The following is a 20,566-nucleotide window of genomic DNA, read 5'->3' on the forward strand; positions in this document are numbered from 1 at the left end:
AGTATTACAGTACAATCTGTAGTCCTCCTTTGATGGGATCATTAGATAGCCTTAGGGATTCATGTAAATTTCTTTTTGTTCTAATCCAGGGTTTTCCGTTTTGCGGCTTGAGGACTGTTTCTGAGGATTATTTTTGGAATTAGTGTTTCAAACAATGACACAAATTCCTTAGAGAACAGATTAAATTTTGCATTACTGTTCCTCTCAATAAATACAGGGGTCCAGTCGATCTGCTGTAAGTGAAGTTTGAAGATTTCTAAGTTATCATTATTGACTGGCCTGACAGTTGTAAAGGAGTGTTTCGGTTTATCACAGTTTGATATGATTTACTGTAAGCAGCTGACCACCATGATCTGACAGACCATTGAGAATTTCGCTTACAATAATACTGCTACTTCTGTATCTGTACAGGAATATATTGTCAATTAGGCTTTTACAAGTACTAATTGCTCAAGTACTATTGTAATTAGGTTAAACGATTCCATCAGGTGCTCTAGTACTCTTCTGCTGTTACGGTATTTATAGTTAAGAAGTTAATAATTTCTTGGTAATTAGGAAAATAATTTAGCGGGTGCATGTTCCGGGTGATGTAATGGGTGCACATACTATGGTTAACTACCGGGACCGTAGGAAAGTTCTGTACCTTAAAGTCAGTTTTAAAAAAAAGAGACTTGAAATTGCGCTTCTAGTTTTCGTTGCTGTGTGAGTGTGTGTGCCATCTTTTCGAGTGAAGATCATTGCAAAACCTCGCGATTACAGCGGCGTCCGGCAAAAACATAAACAATGTGAAGTTATGGGAGGTGCCGTAACAGTTAATTCGTGTAGTCCTGTTACTGAATATGGCTATTTACGGTATGTGCCCAAGCGTTCGTTCAGTGCTTATGCGGCTATAGAAAATTATAGCTGTTATCGCGTTTGTTAGTGGTATCACCAACCAGACTATGAGCAATGATTCCGATGTGTTGTTTTCTTGTGGCATGTAATGTTTGACTCTACTTGTGGAGTCTCACAAAATGTAATGGTACCGTGTTAAATAAAAACTTTGTTCATATTTGAATGTTTGTTTGTCCTTTTTTTAAAACCTGTATTATCTGATTGTGGAAAACCTATAACAGTGGCCACTATTTCCAGTAACATGTACTACAGCAGATGGCATATTTAGAGCATACTCCACCAATTATATGAAGTGACGTCGCGTTGACGCATTTTCCTTCATAGAAATAAATAGTTGAAGAAGCTGAGAGATATACTGCTGTTTCATTGCTTGCGAACGCTACGGTCGCAGGTTGGAATCCTGCCTCTGGCATGGATGTGTGTGATGTCCTTAGGTTATTTCAGGTTTAAGTGGTTCTAGGTGACTGATGACCTCAGATGTTAAGTCCCATAGTGCTCAGAGCCATTTGAACCATTGCTTGTACTGGGGACACATCATTGAAAAGTGTGACCTGCAACTGTTTTGTATATATTTGTAATGACATCTGCAAAAATTTAGTAGTTGTAAAGCTCCCTTTCAAGCGAACTTTTAATATTTTAATTTAAAAGTAGTTTCTTAATTATTCTGCTGTTTTAACGGCCTGATAAATAAAAGAAAAAACTGTGGGAAGAAAGGGTAACAATGTTAAAATGCATTTGAAGTGTCAATCATTGAAGAGGTTTTTGTATGTGGAAATTTGATTTCTTGTGACATTTGTGATTGTACAGATTCCTCAGCAAGCAAAATGTAACCATGCTCATATTTATGAAAGATTTATTTCTTAGTTTTCTATCAAAGGTATAGGAAGATAAACTGTACAGGAAAGATTTATGCCCTAGAGACAGAAAGGTGTGATATTAACAAAAGGTTTAAAGCTTGTCCTATTAATTTCAGTTTGTCTGATTGAGAAGTTATGTGCCTTTGAGTTCAGCCATAACTTCTTGTTCATCATCATGTTGGATAATGCCATTGGTGCTCTGAACTCCAGAACTGCCACATTCCATTCTGAAAAATAATGCAAGTTGTCTCTAACCCAGTCCTATTTGTCAATCAGATTTTTGGAGATACTGTGGTACTTTCTTATGTACTGTAACACACTTTACTGAAAACCAATTTGTGTTTTCATCGATATATTTGTTTCAGGTATTCTGACACTTTTTGTGGTACTTCTCAGTGCAGTGACCAGAGCATCTAAACTATGTGAGTTGTCTTTGTAGCATGCATGTGGTCATGTTTGTTTAAGATGATGCTACTACTGTTTCTGCACAGACCATTGCAAAAACCATATTTGTTTTGCCCCAGTCTCATTAATAATGTATGAAACATCAATAAATATTCTTGAAACAACTGCCATGAGATAAACAAAATGTGTTATGTGCATCAGTAAGTGGCCATACTGAAATGAACTGCTTTATCAGTTGTTAATGGTTGTAATCACAATAATAAATAGACCTTCTGGAGAGCTCACAATGTTGATCCTAACATGAATTGTAGATTGGATTTCTGTTTTTCATTTCTGGACTGCTAATTTTTGTTATTGTGTAATGTACATGATAGAATAGTACCAATAAATGGCTGATATTTCTCTCTGGCCTAATAATCAATGATGGAAATTGATTTTACTGACAAAAGAGAGATAGGTGAGAGGGATCATTTAAACACATTTTCTCATTTGTCATAGTACTGTGAAATCAATGAAATTCCCTGTCCTATGTTTCTTGTTTTATGCTGACCCAAATATTTTGCATGTTTATTTACTTGCATGTTCTGTGAACAATGACTTCCTTCATTTATAGATGCATCTAGGGCTTATGCAATATGGTTATTTTAGTTTCCCATTTTATTAGTGAATGAAATTCTCTATTTTCCGCATTTACCTGGTTTTTCTACTATTTTCTGCGTTGAACTGTTGAGCTACATTGATCGTTAATTTGCCAGATAAATGATACGTCTGTAATATGTTCTAAACAGTATACCAGAATTGTGAGCTACATAATCATATTTAGTATGGTACTGCAAATTACAGGAGGGAACATATAGATAAAAATAAGGAATGACATTAATTTGCCTGCAAATACTACTTCAGAGTGTTACAATGTCTATGAAGGAGTGCACTTGCGTATCTGTGTGTGCGTGAAAGTTTGTGCTTGGACTAGAGGAAAGAATGACAGTTATTGCTATTTTATGAGCTGTTAGTTTTAGCAGTAGTCTTATTTGTTAATGGCTAAAGGAACTAACTTTTTATTTTCATTTTTTAATTTAAGAAACAGCTGCTCTCTGGCAAAGAAATCATAAGAACGGAATAACACTTGTCATCAATCAGTTTGAGAGGAACAGGTTTGAAATTCCTATCAAGTCATCAAAGTGAAGAGTTTCCAAATTTTTTCCTAAATGACTTAAAGCTAAATGTTGATTTGAAAAGGACACTTCATTTTCCTAACTTGCCGTTGTTTTATCTGAAACTGAGCACCATGTCTAATAACCTCACACTTGACCAGTGGGTAACCTTAATGTATCATGCTGAAAATGGAGTCTGTTTAACTATCACAAAGTAAACACTGAAAATGCAGCAATAAGAAGTGAGAGTTTAATGGCAATTTCAACAATTCTTATTCAGACTTTTTGTGTATTCTCTGGATCAACTGAGGTCAATTCTGAAATGGTTTCATAACAGGGCCACAGCCAATATTCTATCCTGTACTGGTCACGATGAGTGTGCACTATCTCTAACAACTTCATTGATGACAGGACATTTTTCCTCCCTGTATGATTCAATAATGTTTTAACCACTATACCTGGATGAGGTATCAGGCTTTGCATTGATGTAATCTGTCAACAACCTAGAACCTCTGTTACTAGTTTAGTTTCATTTCAGTATATCACAACTTTCAAGATCACTTAAAAAAGGCAGTAATAACATTTAAAAACAAAGGAAGGTAAGGCTTAATATACGTAAAATTGCAGCAGTTTTTCTAATGTAGTTTAGTGGAATCCTTGTGTCTCGTGGACAAAGTAGGTGAATTAATATAACCACCATCAATTCACAATTTGGTTAATAATAATAATAATTTTATTGTTGTTAAGCTTACAGAAGCAATAGACAATGTCAAATTACAAAATATAAACAAAATTATATGCAGAAGTTATAAGTACAATATTACAATAGTTTTATAAATAGTCAATAGACAAGAGATACAATATATAAAGTGAGGTAGTACAACCAAATAAATCAGAATATCCCAGTGCAAAATACAGGAAAAAAGTCAGAATACCAAGACAGGAAAACATATATACAAAGAAATATTACATCAGATTATAATAACTGCCCTTTGCAACAGGGCAGAGAAAAACAGATTTATGCTTATTACTGGCTTCTAACAAATAGGTAACTAGAACTGCTAATGAAATAATTAACATTATTACTAGCTACTAACAAATAGGTAATTAGAACTGGTAATGAAAAAATTAATATAGCATATCGGGAGCAGCCAAAGTTTAAAATATTATTTGTTTTTGACTGCAATCAAGAAATTCATCAAGGGAATAAAAAGGATGCTCGACCAGCCACTCATATAGTTTTGGCTTGATCTTTTCGATAGGACAATTGAATTTACAAAGAGCAAATTTATTGCAACATTTGGAACCTATTACATGATAGCTTTTTAAAGACTTAGTTAGACATTGAAAAGGTACATCAATGTGTTTCCTGTGTCTCGTATTATACGAATGTATATATTCTCTTAATTGCTGGTTTGGTAAATTGTTCATGGTGTGTAGAACAACAGGATATATATAGAGATTAACAACAGTCATAACTTTTAAGTTTCACAAACAATGGCTTGCTGGAATCTAGTCTACCAGAATCAGTGATAATTCTTACAACTTTTTTTTTTGCAGTAGAAGAATATCGTGCATGGCTACAGTTTCCCCATAATAGTAAACCGTAAGAAATAATGCTCTGAAAGAAGGCAAAATGTGCTGATCTAATACACTGATCTGATACACAACCTTTTAACCATCTCGACAATTAGATTACTCTAGAAAGCCTAGCAGATATATAGTTAATATGGTAATTCCAATTAAGTTTACTATCTAAATATATACCAAGAAATTTAACATTTCTCAAAGTGGTAAGGATGACCTGACTAAATGGCAGATGAAACATCACTTAATCAGCCATCAATGGTTACAGGAACAAAGACTCCAATGGAAATCTTTTCTCCTCATTTTGATGATAAATTAACATATGACATTGTGTTGTACAATAGCGTGCACACGAGGAACATCTATGGATAGCTTGGCACATCTCATGAAGAGAGCCACCTGCTGTGGGCTGCTAGCCTGCCACGTGTGGTCTGACCCAGCTGGGGCTGTCTACTTACTGGTCCACCAGCCTGCCTCAGTCTGGTGAACCTGTGGTGGCAATAGGCTGATCTGTTTAGCCTATCAATTGCAGCCGACCAATAACTTGCAAACAGTGACCAATCCCCGGCTGCAACAATCACTCCATGGGGTACATCTGTGTTTGCACTTCAGCACCCATCTCTTCTACATCTGGAAGAGTCATAAAATTTTATGTCCTGTGCGAGTGTGTAGGATAAACTGAGGCGACAAGAGCTATTTTGCTGTAGCTTGGCAGTCACACATAATTTTGGGTTTTTGTACAAAAGATGTAAGCAAACATAATCTTAAAAAAAATACATTATTTATAATCACATGTGTTTCTTGTAAGCTCTCTGCATCGGATTCAGCATGGAAAAATAATTCATTCCATCTTTAGTAATGCAAAACAAAAGTGTGCAATTTTATAGTACAGTTTGGATGAGAATGACACTAAATAATTGTTTGTAAGTAGAATGAATTCTTATTTCAAGCACTTGTAATCCTTCTCTCTGAAACAATAAGTCCTGCACAACTAAAATTTTCTTCCACTGCGGCAGTAGAAGCAGGAACAGCTAAGTTCCTGTGTGCCAACCTAAAAAGGGTTCAAAAGGTATGCTGTTGTAATTTGCACTGGGAAAGCAACACATCTGGGCCTTTGTTGTCTTTTTTTTCAGTCAGTATTTTATGCTACAATATATGGCCTTTTCTCAATGAATCTAAAATCACATCAATAAAATAATAAAGCTAAAAGAATCCCTAGTTGTATAACCACTTTGCACACACAAACCAAAATATCTCCTTATGAAATATTTCACATTGAGGTCCTTGGATAAAAAGTTCTTCGTTAACTTGCTGCGTCAGATTCAGATCAACCCCTAAGCCCTCAGTGATGGAGGTTATATTCGGCTTTTTCCCTTGATTGTTATTTCAATGGTCTATGAAGGGGCAGTCTAAGAGCAAGTAAAACTATTCTTTCGCCAGAGGTTTTATGTGCTTAAAGGACATAACAAAATATGTGAAAAAAATGATGAAAAGAATTTTTTTCATACACTTTGGTGAATAATTTTTATAATTGCTAAACCCTTTTAGTTGATTTTATATTACAGTTAATATATAATCAGTGGTGATAATTGTTGCTGTTACTGTATAATGGTGATGCATCAAAAAGATAATGTCCATGGTGGAGGTGGAATGATGAGGATGTCTGTAGGACATTGTGGAACCACAGGAGGGGAAAAGGGGGGGAGGGGAGGAAATAGGAACTAGTGTGATGGTGTAGTGCAGAATGTTTTGACTATCTATCTATAACCAAATCCCGCTCCAGCTACTGCCGGCTCTGGGTGCTGATGAGTCCTCTCCATTTGGCACGGTCCTCCCACCACTTTTCTTCCTCCACTTGCTGCCAGGTCACACCTCTCTTTTTTACAGATATTCTCACTCCCATTTTCCCCCGTGTTCTTGGGTGCCCTCTAGGTCTTTTCCCATCCATCTTTAGTTCTTCCTTAATTTTGGGGAGTCTCTGCCCATGCATCCTCTTAACATGCCCATAGCATCTTAATCTCTCTCTTTCAATTTCTTCTCTCATACTTTCTTGTTTAAGGTCCTTTCTAATCTCTACATTCCTTACTCTGTCCATTCTTGTTTTTCCCTTAACTGCTCTGAGAAATTTCATTTCCCCTGCTTACAGTCTGCGCCAGTCCCTTTCTGTCATTGTCCATGTTTCTCCACCATAGGTGACAATAGGGATGTAATAATTCTTGTACATAAGGAGTTTTGCTCTTTCTGAAACTTCATTATTCCAAATCAGGTGTTTTATTGTTTGGTAGAAATTGCCTCGCTTCTGTAACCTCCTATTAATTTCGTTAGTTATCCTTCCATCCTTAGATATTTCACTCCCTAAATAAGTGAAACTTTCTACCACTTTGAGGGGTCCTTGTCTTATTTCGAAGTATTCAGAGTTCCCCAATGGTGATCTAATTCTACAATTGTGTCCTCTGTACATTGTCTTTATAATATTAATGTATCCATCTTCTATATCTATCTTCTTCATTTCTTCCCAGAGTCTTTCCCTGTCAACTGAGTCATATGCCTTTTCTATGTCTATAAAAACCATTATCACCCTTTTGTTATACTCCCAACTTTTTTCCATCAGTTGGCGGGTAGAAAATATCAGGTCGATTGTGTTTCTTCCTTTCCTAAGCTCATGCTGTTCTTCACTCAGCTCCTTTTCTATCTTTTCACTTATTCGATTTTGATTTTTTTGACTGCAACTGGAAAAATGACTGTCTAATGACTGCTGCAAATTCTGCTGTCCATGGCCACAAAACCTCCCTTCTCCCTGAAGATACTTGCTGCTTTCCCTTCAGGGAACCTGTGTTCTCCCACCTCAGCATGTTTTGCTATGCTTTGTTTCCTCACTACCACTGATCCAGAGTTGCTAGTGTCCAGCAGCAGCATCCTCGTACACTCTGCACCTGAATGCACTGAGCTCCACAATGCATATTCAAATGTCCGATCTCATCCAGCTGATCTTGATGAGTTCCATCATATATTTTGAGACATAGACGTCCATGTAATACTTTTGTCAGAGACATGGCTCAAACCAAGTATTCCCATAAGCTGATAAATCTAGACAGTTATGTCTTCCTGAGAAACAAGGATTATAACAGACGAGGGGGTTGAGTTGGGACGTACATACACTCTGATTTATCAGCCTCTATGCTACACACACATCCAACAATAAAGAAGATAAACAAGTGGTATATACGTTCATAGATATCAAATCCCCTGATATGTGTCCTCTGCAAACCTGGTGAAGTAGGCTGGTTTTCCTGCTTCGAAACTGCTTTTTCAAGTCTCAAATCGACCTATGAGCATATAGTTATAGCTGGTGACACAACAGTAGTCCTTCCAGTATGAAATTTAAGAGGATGCTTTCTTCTTCAAATGTGTCATTACTTGATCTTACCCATCATACAAATAGTAATCATAGTCCCAAAGATATGTTTGCAACAAAGTCCCTAAACAGAGTTGTTCATATCTCTCAAATTGCACCTGGCAAGTCTGCCAGTGATATAATTCTCATGACATACTCGCTAGAATATCCCAGAAAGAAACAATGGCTGCTTATGTACCAAGGCTTGAAACACATTAATGTATCTCAGCTTGCTACTGAGGGCCAAGAAATAGTTTAAGGGGCTGTCTTCTATTCCCTTCTCATACATAAACTAAAACTCCATGCATTTAATAAAAAACTTACTCACCTATACGATGAATATGATCCCCTACAGGCTGGAGATGTTAGAAGGAAACCCGCACCTTGGCTTGGCTAACTGAAGGACTAAATCAGCTCATGAATCCCAAAGCCTATGCACCTTTTCTATACAAAATTGTGTCCCACGTTTGAAAATCACATTGCTTACAGGCAGAAGTGGTATAGAGTCAGTCAATCTGTGAGAAATGCAAAACTCGGGCATCCCCATACATGAACCGACAACAGAAATAAACCAGCAGTCTTAGAGGGAAGTCTATGTGGTCTTGGTATAGGAAAATTAAAAACTGCAGCTGATCAAATTGTTTCAACTGGATGACTGAACTGACACTTCACATTATGGGCAACCATAAATGAAACAAGAGCTTCAGCAATAACTTCATGAGGGTAAACTACAGTAGCCACAAAAAAATCCTATCTAAAGCATGTAACCTGCAATACCATCAAAAAAAGCCATCATGCCTATCAGATCAGCATCTACTGGACATGATGGTATCACAATCCAAATGGTGAAGCTTATTATTGGCCCACTACTGCCCATCCTCACATGTATCTTCAACCATGCCTTAACCAGGAGTGTTTCACCTGGGACCTAGGAACAGGGACTAGTTAAGCCGCTACCAAAAAAGGATGTTGCCGCAGCACCCTCTAATTTTCCCATTCTTCTTGCACCGTCCAAGGCCTTTAGTCCGCAACCAGCCACCCCTTAACATTAACCTTGCCAAATCCATTCCTAACCATGCTGACCCTGCAACCGCAGGATAAAGACATAAACAAAAGAAGCAGCACTGTAGACACTCATTTTAATACTATTTTTCATATTAAAATAGTTATTTCTTTGGAAACTATGATGTGAAAAAGATGCAATATGTGTGAAACCCTAGTCCGATGTATAAGAGGGTCAGATGGCCCTATCAGATCAGGTTAAATAAAGAAATAAAATGAGAGTGAATGATAAAAGTAACCAGATTTGTACCACTGTTCTAAAATTTAAAAAAGTGTATGCCACCATTAAAATGGGCGTATCTAACCAGGTTTGTACTGGGTTTGAAATATATTGACAGCAGAAAAGAAGACATTATCCTTAATTAAGACACATTCACTTAGACAGGTAATATTAGTAGCAATCTCAGACTTTTGACAGATGATAAGTTTTGCTATAAGACACTATTATTCAATCAAAATTGAAATAACATACACTTATATATGTAGAAACATCAACTTAATACTGATATTGGCAACTTATTCTTCATATAATGAAATATGAAATTTTGCATTTAATGAGATATTAAATTATAGTAGTGTTTGAGTACACAATTAAGGTGTCGTAACTGAGAGTAAAAATAGTAGATGATGTAAATGGAGTGATCACATAGGCTCAGCTAAAGTTTTTAAAAAAATGGCAAGCTATAGTGAAAAAGTGCATTTAGCATATGGAACAGTTATGTTGTGAAACACTTGGATGGTGTGTTCTTAGATGTTTCTTAAGTTTGTATGGGAATGATGCCAGGTTTCTCGAACATTTTCATGCATGTAATTATGTAATGATTGCTGTTTAGTGTATAAAATTGACTGATGGCTTTTGTATGGGATACTATGATCTATAAAGGATCACATTTCTCCCAAATGCAACTGATTAAATAACTTATGAAAAGTATCTATTATGACTTTTAATGTCTCCTCGAGCTATCTGAAATTGATTTTGATACATCTGCTTGAAGAAAGATTTGATGTTAGGTGAAGAACCGCCTCATGGAAGAGGACTGTGGTTTACTTGTTAATAACTGTAATATAATGTGAATAGATAAAAATCTCACTTATCAGTTGGTGACAGGAGTGAACACAGAAAAATGTGGAAGTGTTTGAACTTTCATAACCAGTGACTTCTTCTTCTGGAAGAAAGATTGAAGGTAAGTGAAGATGGATGAAAGATAAGGACTGCCGAGGTTTAGGGCCTGGGAAGAGTTATGGAAAAGTCACTCAGAACGCCGAGTGAGGGGAGACTTTCTGGATGGGGTGGAAGGAAAGCTAGTTGTTGGTACCTGCAATAGATGAGATTTGGAAATCTGAGAACTTTAAGATGGAAGATAGCACAATAAGCAAGACAAAGAGTACTGAAAAAAAGAAAAGAGTCAATAAGAATTGAAAGCAATGAAGAGTGTTATGAGGAATAAGCAGTTCAGAAAATAAACAGTGAAAAATATAAAAGAATGAAGAAAAGAGTAGTTACAGAAATGCTAAGACTTTTGAAATTAATGTAAAGTGGCAAGAACCAAGCACATTTTGTAAAGCCAGTTCCCACTTGCAGAGTTCTGAGAAACTGGCATCAGGACGGAGAATTCAGATGACGCATGGTGAAACAGGTGCTGAGGTCATGAGTTTCATTTGGTAGAGCATGCTCTTTAACAGGATATTGTTTGTTGCCAGTACATAATCTACGTCTATGCCCATTCATCCTTACTGATCACTTGGTGATAGTCATACCATTGTAGCAGGTCAAACAGCATTTACATAACAGCTGGTACATAGTGTATCATTTTACAGGTGGCTCTCCTTTTGGTAGAACATGTTTGTCCAGTTACACAGTTGGTGTTGGTGGAGTTGTGAGGGTGCATCAAGCAAGTCTTGTAGTAGGGATGGTCACGGGAGGATTAGATAATTACAGCTATGAAGAATTTTTTTCCAATAGCTGCTTTGGCAGATAAAAGTTCTTACTCATATGATAGTAAAAATAAAGCTCCTCTTTCTCATCAAGACAAGCCAATCGGAACCAGTTGACCACCATGTCGTCCTCTGCCAGTGCCATCAATCGGATGAGGTATGGGGGTGCATGGGGTCAGCACACCACTTTTCCAGCTGTTGTTGGTTCTCTTGACCGTGGAGCTGCTACTTATTATTCAATTAGCTCCTCAGCTGGCATCACAAGGCTGAGTGCAACCCTTCCCATACCTTCACCAGGAAAACATCCATGACAGTACTGTGAATTAAACTCCTGTTCTCCACATAACAGCCAGACCTACTGACCACATATCTATGTAGGCAGACAACTCTTATGATAGAGCAAGTGGTATTTTAAGGAAAATTGAACTGTCTACACATTACACATTTTGAGTGCCAGGATTTATTAAGCAAACATCATACATAGACAATATTTCCAAATTTTTATGAAATCACAGCATTTCCTTCATTACAAACACAAGAGCTGTTGGTTTACTCATCTTCATATTCAGCAACATATATCATATATTTTTCTGCCCCTGATGTTAGATTCAGACACAAGGCATGCTACACAGAGGCTATGTAAGAATTAGGTTGCTGGAGCCCTTAGCTTTGCTGAGGCTCCATCTTACTGCCTCTTCTATCAACATATGCACCTCATGGGCATCTGTCAATCTTTTTCTTTGTCCGTTGTGTGTAATTTGGTTATCGGTTTTAAATTATCACATATTTAGCAATTTTTTTTTAGTGTGGAAAGACAGATTAAAAGCTTTGGGTAAAACATTCTCTGGAAGCCCAGTCCTTAAAGGACTACAATCCTCTCACATATGAAAAAGTATTAAAATAAATACAATGTTAATATGCAGTCATTTGCTGAAATTACTCTTGTATCTCATATCATAGTCCATATAAATTTTAACTTTTGCATATACAAATTTGTAATGTACTGTTATTTTCTACTTGCTTTTATTGTTTACAGAATTACTGTGAAATGTGCTCTAACATATTCCTGAACAAAGATATAAAAGGGGGGGAGGGAGCGGTGAACAAAAATATGAAAACACCAAAAACACAACAATTACGATGCCTAATATGATGTAGGAAAATCTTTGGCGTTTGAAACAGCTTACAGTCATCTCAGAATGGTAAATACAGGTGCTGTATATGGTTTTAAAGGGAATTTTATACCATTCTGCCTGCAGAATAATGACAGCTTCAGCTAACAATGATGGAGGTAGATAACTATCACATTCCCTTTTCTCTGAAGTAGGCCACAAAGTCTCAATAATATTAAGTTCTGCTGACTGGTTGCCAGGGGAGATATGTCAAGTCATACTCATGCTCACAAAACCAGTCCTTGATGATGGGAACTGTGTGAATAGGAGCCCTGTTGTCAGGGAACACAGCCTCATGATTGGGGAACAGACATTATACCATGGAATGGACCTGATCAGCCAAAATAGTCCCAGAATTCTTGGCAGTAATGTGACTTTGCAGAGTAACTACATGGTCCATGGAATGCAATGATGTCGATGCGCAGATCATCACCAAACCCCCACCATGTTTCTTTCTTGGCACCAAGCAGTCTGCATTGTAGGGTTGGGATAGTACCCACCAGATATAAACTGGGCCAGAAGTCAGAAACATGCTCCATAGGCCAGGTTTTATGACTTGGCATCACATCGTTTTGATTAGGTCATTTGCATCACTGATGTGTGGTTTTGGAATTCCAGCTTGCCCTGCAAATTCCAGCTTATGGATCTCCATTTGTGATGTTTTAGTGCTACGATTTGTGGGTGCAATATTTAGTTTTGCAATGACTTTTGCAGCTGTCATTCTCTTATTTGTCACAGAATCTTCTTCAATGACCATCTGTCACAATCACCCAACATGCGCTTTCATCCACATATACTGTCTCGCTAAAAATAGAGACTTATTTTCAATGTCATGGTTGCCACTTTATAATGTAATTTAAAAAATAGTAATAAAAGTTTAGATATATGGAAATAATGAGAGAAATTTTCCAGCATGTCAGACTAGCACAGTAGGCTGAGCTATGTCTGTAATTTGTAATAACTCTAAAGTACACAGGTGGGCTTCTTGGGTTTTTAAATTTGCATTACTACTTGGGATGATGATTCCAACAATTTTTCACTTGTGAAATAGTAGTATATTCTTCCTTCTATGCACATCAAAATTACAAACTTTTTGCTTATTCTCACAACCAAAATGGTTCCCTCCTGCAGGTCTGGGGGTTAGAATAGGCCCGAGGTGTTCCTGCCTGTTGTAAGAGGTGACTAGAAGGGGTCGCACACGTTTCGGCCTTTATGTGATGGTCGCCTGTAGGGTTTGAACTCCATTCTTCAAAATTTTCCCAAAGAGCAAGCCAATTGGGGAAGGGCACCTTACATGGTGCAGTGTGTCCATCATGCGCTGAGACCTCTCACATCCTTTGTTGACGTGGATTTGCACTTCCGCTCATTCTCCAGCAGTTGGGTTAGGTCACCCTCCTGGGTGTGTTTTCCTCCATCCTCTGTGCAGTATCGCTTTCTGCGCTGTCAATGATAATGGACTTCTTAGCTCGTTGGCACCTGATATCCAGCACGGTAGCCAGTTGGTTGTGGTGGGGCCACTGTGTACCCTGTTGATTGTAGCCCCCTGACCACACAGGGATCGCTCTGCTGATGCCTGCGTCATTAACTCCCCATGTATGCCAAGGAATAGATGCCTGTCACCCTGGGGCATCGGGACTCCTGGCAATGGCCATCCTGCCAGGTTGCCTTTGCTGTGGCTGGGTGGTTCCTGAGAGGGAGCCCGTGGTCGGAGTGGGGGGCATCAGAGCAGAAGCATATGCCATGAAGCATAGTATGTCATCTGTTGCTAGTGGTCAAACACCAGCAATCTCTAAGCGGTCAAGGTCTAACTTCAATGCTAAGAAATATGAGCCCAAATTGTTCCCCCCCTCCCCCCTTCCCCCCTTCCCCCACCCCCCTGGCCACACCATGGGAGGAACACCAGGCTAAGGATGGCAGTGAAGCTTATTCACCCGGGTACCTCGTATGTACGAGAGTTGATGGGGAATCGTTCTTGTCAATGAAACCTTATTTTTTGTGGATTGGTTAGAGGACAAGTTTGGGGAGATGGAGTGCTTTTCCAAAAGGCAGTCAGTGTCAGTCTTGATCAAAACAGCATCCTCTGCCCAGTCACGGGCACTACTTGCCTGTGAAAAGGTGGGAGATGTTATCATGCCCCATAAGAGATTAAATATGGTCCAGGGTATCATATTTTACAGGGACCTTCTTTTGCAGTCTGACAATGAGCTACACGCCAATTTAGAGTGGTGAGGTGTCCATTTCATTCCGAGGGATAGTCAGGTTGCCACTGGTGCCTTCGTCTTGGCGTTTGAGGGGGAACACTACCTGAGAAGGTCTAGTTGATGGTCTACCGCTGTGACGTAAATCCATATATCCCTCCCCCAATGCAGTGCTTTAAGTGCTGGAAGTTCGGCCATATGTCTTCCTGCTGTACTTCCAGCATCACCTGTTGGGATTGTGGATGTTGTTCATATCCCAATACTCACTGTGCCTCGCCCCCCCATCTGTGTCAACTATGGAGGGCACCATTCGCCTTGTTCGCCAGACTGCAGGATTCTCCAGAAAGAAAGGAAAATAATGGAATACAAGACCCTGGACCGACTGACCTACACTGAGGCTAAGAGAAAATATGAGAGGCTACATCCTGTGCATATGACGTCAACATACGCCACTACTACGACAACAGTTCTACCACCTTCCATTCTGCCGCATACAGCTGGCTCTCTGAGCCGTCAGACTCCACCTGCCCTGTTGTTGGTGGGGGGCACTTCCCTCCCTGTTGCTCCCGCACAACCTGCTTCAGGAACAACTGCCCCCCCCCCTCCCCCCAACCATCGGGGACGTCAGTCACCACTTCACAGCTGGAGAAGGGATCCCTTGGGTCACTCCCTTCCCAGGATCCTACCGGTGGCAAAGATGACACCCGCCTGTGGCTGAAGCAACCACAGGTAGCTGGTCGTAGGGCTTCACAGTCCTCATCAGTCCCTGAGACTGAATCAGTGAAGCCCTTCCAGCCGGACAAACCTAAGGAGCAGCGAGAGAAACCTAAAAAGAAAAAGACCCCCAAGAACCAAGGCACTGTGGTGGCACCCACACCACCACTACCTACAAGCTCTTTGTCTGAGGATGAGGTGGAGATTCTGCACCCGCTGAGGACTTAGATCTCACTGGGCCCTCAGACACAATGGCTGTCGATGTCACAGATACTCATCTGGTGGCAGCAGGTGAACCTGAGGCGTAGACTGCCTCATTGAGTGTTTCATGCCTTCCCAGTCTCAGGATCACGTAATCCTCCAGTGGAACTGCAGCGGTATTTTCCACCACCTGGCTGATCTACGGAAACTGTTAATGCGGACCCCTGCTCTCCACGGCTATAAGGGGTATTACAGAAACCGTAGCGACCATAATAGAGTGTCAGGTGGAGTTTGCGTCTATGTTCTGAACACAGTATTTAGTGAACCTGTGCCCCTTCAAACCCCTCTTGAAGCTGTGGCTGTCAGGATAAGGATGACACAGGAAATAACTGTCTGCAATGTATATCTTCCTCCAGATGGTGCAGTACCCTTGAACGTATTAGCTGCACTGATTGAGCAACTTCCTTAACCTTTCCTTCTTTTGGGAGATTTTAACATGCATAACCCCTTGTAGGGTGGCGCCAGGTAGGGAGGTAAAAAATTTACTGTTACTACTCGACCTCAGCCTCTTAAATACACATGCCCGCACACATTTGAGTGTGGCACATGGCACATATTCAGCCATTGATCTTTCGGTTTGCAGTCCTGACCTTCTTCCATCTATCCACTGGAGAGCACATGATGACCTGTGTGGTGTTGACCACTTACCCATCTTCCTGTCACGCCCCGAGCATCATACCCATAGACACCTACCCAGATGGGCTTTAAACAAGGCAGACTGGGAAGCCTTCACCTCTGCTGTCACCACTGAATCTCTCCCACATGGTGCCATCGATGTTGTCGTTGAGCAGGTCACTACAACGATCATTTCTGCGGCAGAAAATGTGATCCCTCGTTCTTTAGGGTGCACCCGGCGAAAGACAGTCCCTTGGTGGTCGCTGGAAGTTGCTGAGGCAATTAAAGAGCGTCAGCGAGCTCTACAGTGACATAAGCGGCACTCTTCCCTAGAGCACCTAATAGTCTTTAAGTGGCTCCGTGCCCATGTTTGCCAGCTTATAAAATGACGGAAAGAGGCATGTTGGGAGAGGTACATGTCAACCATTGTGTGCCATACATCACCTTCCCAAGTCTGGACGAAGATCAGACATCTTTTTGGGTACCAGACCCCAACAGGTGTTCCTGTGTTGCTTACTGACACAAAAGCGATTGCTGAACACTTTGCTGAGCACTATGCTCAAGCCTCGGTGTCAGAGAATACCCCGCAGCCTTTTGCAGCCTCAAACGCCAGATGGAAAGGAAAGTCCTCTGTTCACTACATGCCACAGTGAGCCCTATAACGCCCCATTTACAGAGTGGGAGCTCCTTAGCGCCCTTGCATGTTGCCCCGACACAGTTCCTGGGCTGGATCAGATCCACAGTCAGATGATTAAACGACTCTCGTCTGACTATAGCGCCCTTGCATGTTGCCCCGACACAGTTCCTGGGCTGGATCAGATCTACAGTCAGATGATTAAATGACTCTCGTCTGACTATAAGTGACATCTCCATGTCATCTTCAACCAGATCTGGTGCAATAGCATCTTTCCATTGCAATGGTGGGAGAGCACCATCATTCTGGTGCTCAAACCTGGTCAAAACCAGCTTGATGTGGGTAGCTACCAACCCATCAGCCTCACCAACTTTCTTCGTAAGCTGCTGGAACATATGGTGTGTCGACAGTTGGGTTGGGTCGGGTCCTGGAGTCATGTAGCCTACTGGCTCCATGTCAGGGCGGCTTCCGCCAGGGTTGCTCTACCACTGATAATCTTGTGTCCCTCAAGTCTACCATCCAAAGAGCCTTTTCAGACGTCAACATCTGGTTGCCATCTTTTTTGACTTACGTAAAGCATATGACATGACCTGGAGACGACATATTCTTGCCACATTGTATGAGTGGGGTCTCCGGGGGCCACTCCCAATTTTTATTCAAAACTTCCTGTCGTTCCATACTTCCCATGTCCAAGCCAGTGCCTCCCATAGTTCCCCCCATATCCAGGAGAATGGCATTCCGCAGGACTCTGTATTGAGTATCTCTCCATTTTTAGTGGCTATTAATGGTTTAGCAGCAGCTGTAGGGCCGTTGGTCTCACCTTCTCTGTATGCGGATGACTTCTGCATTTCGTACTGCTCCTCCAGTACTGGTGTTGGTGAGTGGTGCCTACAGGGAACCATTCACAGGGTGCAGTCATGGGCTCTAGCCCACAGCTTCCAGTTTTCAGCCGCGTAGTCATGTGTCATACATTTCTGTCGGTGTTGCACCATTCATCCAGAACCAGAACTTTACCTTAAAGATGATCCACTCACTGTAGTGGAGAAATATCAATTCTTAGGACTGGTTTTCAATGCCCAATTGACTTGGCTACTTCATGTTTGTCAGCTTAAGCAGAATTGCTGGCAGCACCTCAATGCCCTCCACTGCCTGAGCAACACCAACTGGGGTGCTGATTGCTCTACGCTGCTGCAGCTCTACAGAGTCCTTGTTTAATCCCTTCTTCACTATGGGAGTATGGTTTATGCTTTGGCAGCACGCTCAGCATTGCGTTTACTCGAACCAGTGCACTACTGTGGTGTTGTTTGTCTAGAGATGGGAGCTTTTTGAATGAGTCTGGTGACCAGTGTCCTGGTGGAGGCTGGAGTCACTCCATTGAAGGTTAGGCGCACACAACTGCCTGCCAGTTACATTGCACACATTTGTAGTTCTCCTGCGCATCCAGATTACCGTCTCCTTTTCCCAACCACGGTGGTTCATCTTCCACATCAGTGGCCCCAGTCAGGGCTTACAATTGCAGTTTGCGTCCAGTCCCTTCTATCTGAACTGGAGTCCTTCCCATTACCACCTCTCCTTGAGGTCCATTCAGGTACACCTCCACTGTGTATACCTAGGCCACAGATTCTTGTGGACCTTTCGCATGGCCCTAAGGACTCCACTAATCCTGCAGCTCTCCGCTATCACTTCCTCCCGATTCTCGACATGTACCGGGGCCATGAAGTGGTTTACACCGATGGCTCTGTGGCTGAGGATCACGTAGTCTTTGCGTATGTTCATGGAGGACGTATTGAACAGCACTCCTTAGCAGATGGCTGCAGTGAAAACACTGCAGAGCTGGTGGCCATATCTTGTGCTCTTGAACACATCTGCTCATGCGCTGGCAAGTTATTTCTCCTGTGTACTGACTCCTTCAGCAGCCTACAAGCTATCAACCAGTACTACCTTCACCATCCTTTGGTAGCATCCATTCAGGTGTCCATCTATGCCCTGGAACAGTCCCGTCGTGCAGTAGTGTTTGTGTGGACCCCAGGACATGTCGGGATGCCAGGCAACGAACTTGCCGACGGGCTGGCCAAACAAGTTATGCGGAAACCACTTCTGGAGATGAGCATCTCTGAAACTGACCTGCATTCCATCTTAACACCGCAGGGTGTTTTGGCTTTGGGAGATGGAATGGCATAACAGTACGCACAACAAACTACATGTCATTAAGGAGACTACGAATGTGTGGAAGTCTGCCGTATGATCCTCTTGGAGGGAATCAGTTGTCTTCTGCTGTCTCCGCATTGGCCACATGTGGCTAATGCTTGTTTACCTCCTCCATCATGAGGACCCACCTTGGTGTTGCTATGGCTCTCTCAAATGACAGTCGTCCACCTCTTGCTGGACTGCCCACTTTTAGCCACTCTGCGGCTGACTTTTAACTTTCCCAGCACCCTGCCTTTGGTGTTGAGCGACAATGCCTCAACAGCACCTTTAGTTTTGCGTTTTATTTGTGAGTGTATGTTTTATCATTTGATCTAAGTTTTAGCACTTGTCCTTTGTCCCTCTGTGTCCTCCACCTCAGTGCTTTTAGGCTGGGGGTTTCAATGTGTTGTGGAGTGGCTGGCTTCTCCTTTTTATTCTCATGGTCGGCCAGCCTTGGTAATCTGCTCTCTTGTTTTGATCTCTTCTGCATGTTTCTTGTGTGTCTCTGTGGTTTTCTTATCTGATTTTGTCCATTTTAGTGTTTGTTGCCCTTCTGTCATTCTTGTGGTTTTCTCCTTTCTTACAGTTGTGTTTGGTGTGTCTCAGTTATTTTACTCCCACCCTTGTGGAATTATTTTAATTGGAACAAGGGACCAATGACCTAGCAGTTTGATCCCTCCCCCCTCTTTTAAACCAACCAACCAAATGGCTACCACCAATTACACTCTAAGATAATGTGCATCTACTTTCATTAATTAACAGAGAGCGAGTCCTTCCTCTTACTGAGGAACAGGAAAAACATCTTATGTTTTTTAACATTTGAAAATAAAAATACATGACAGTAGGTGTAGGCTCTATGCTGGGCTACCGCTTCACATTTTCATTTTGAAGAAAATGAAAACATAAAAGCAAGAAATGCAAAAGGTACAGCACACACATTATGATTCAGCAGATGATATTTGCCCCTCTTTCCCTGTATGGGGTATAAATCTTTGATATGGTGCCTCTTGAAACACCAAACACTTTTGCTACCTTTGTTTTGGAAGGATCCACTATACAAACAGAAAGGTTTGCCCACATTTGAATTTGGTTAGTTTCAACATAATGCACTCACATTTACACAGAATACCATTCTGACCACAACTGACACTTGCAACACATTTACAGTGTTGCACAGACACCTTTTATGGTTAAATACAACAGCACCACGTGCAGGCTTGGCTAACAACTGCATTTATGTTCAAGCATGCATTTCTCATAGTGTTGCTGTATTTTTGTCCAATCTTTGTACATCACTTGCTACATGTACATAAGACTTTTAACATGTGGCTGGGAAACATATGCTTTAGGACATGGTCCTTTTGCATTTGTCTCAGTTGAAAGAAACATAGATTTACTCAAAAGCAGCAGAACTGTATGTGGTTTACTTATTTGCACACATATCTATATGTTGACATCTTATAGCCAAAGTTATTGGCTCCCCAAACAGTGCAACTA

The 20,566-nt window shown here is 40.8% G+C and overlaps 1 protein-coding gene across 2 annotated transcripts in view; it reads left to right on the forward strand.

The window, feature by feature from the left end:
• Positions 1-620: 620 nt before the first annotated feature.
• The window catches only part of LOC124594957 (beta-1,3-glucosyltransferase), a 107,473-nt gene continuing 87,527 nt past the window's right edge, over positions 621-20,566 (forward strand). Inside the window, exons 1-2 of one of the 2 annotated variants that reach the window (XM_047133480.1) lie at positions 621-852; positions 2,117-2,173. In XM_047133480.1, coding sequence (XP_046989436.1) covers positions 840-852; positions 2,117-2,173 — 70 coding nt within the window. In that variant the 5' untranslated portion in view covers positions 621-839. The remainder of the gene's footprint in view (positions 853-2,116; positions 2,174-20,566) is intronic. The other variant, XM_047133471.1, reaches the window with a different exon arrangement.

Source organism: Schistocerca americana, chromosome 1 (genome assembly GCF_021461395.2).
Source record: "Schistocerca americana isolate TAMUIC-IGC-003095 chromosome 1, iqSchAmer2.1, whole genome shotgun sequence".
In the NCBI taxonomy this organism is placed as follows: domain Eukaryota; kingdom Metazoa; phylum Arthropoda; class Insecta; order Orthoptera; family Acrididae; genus Schistocerca; species Schistocerca americana.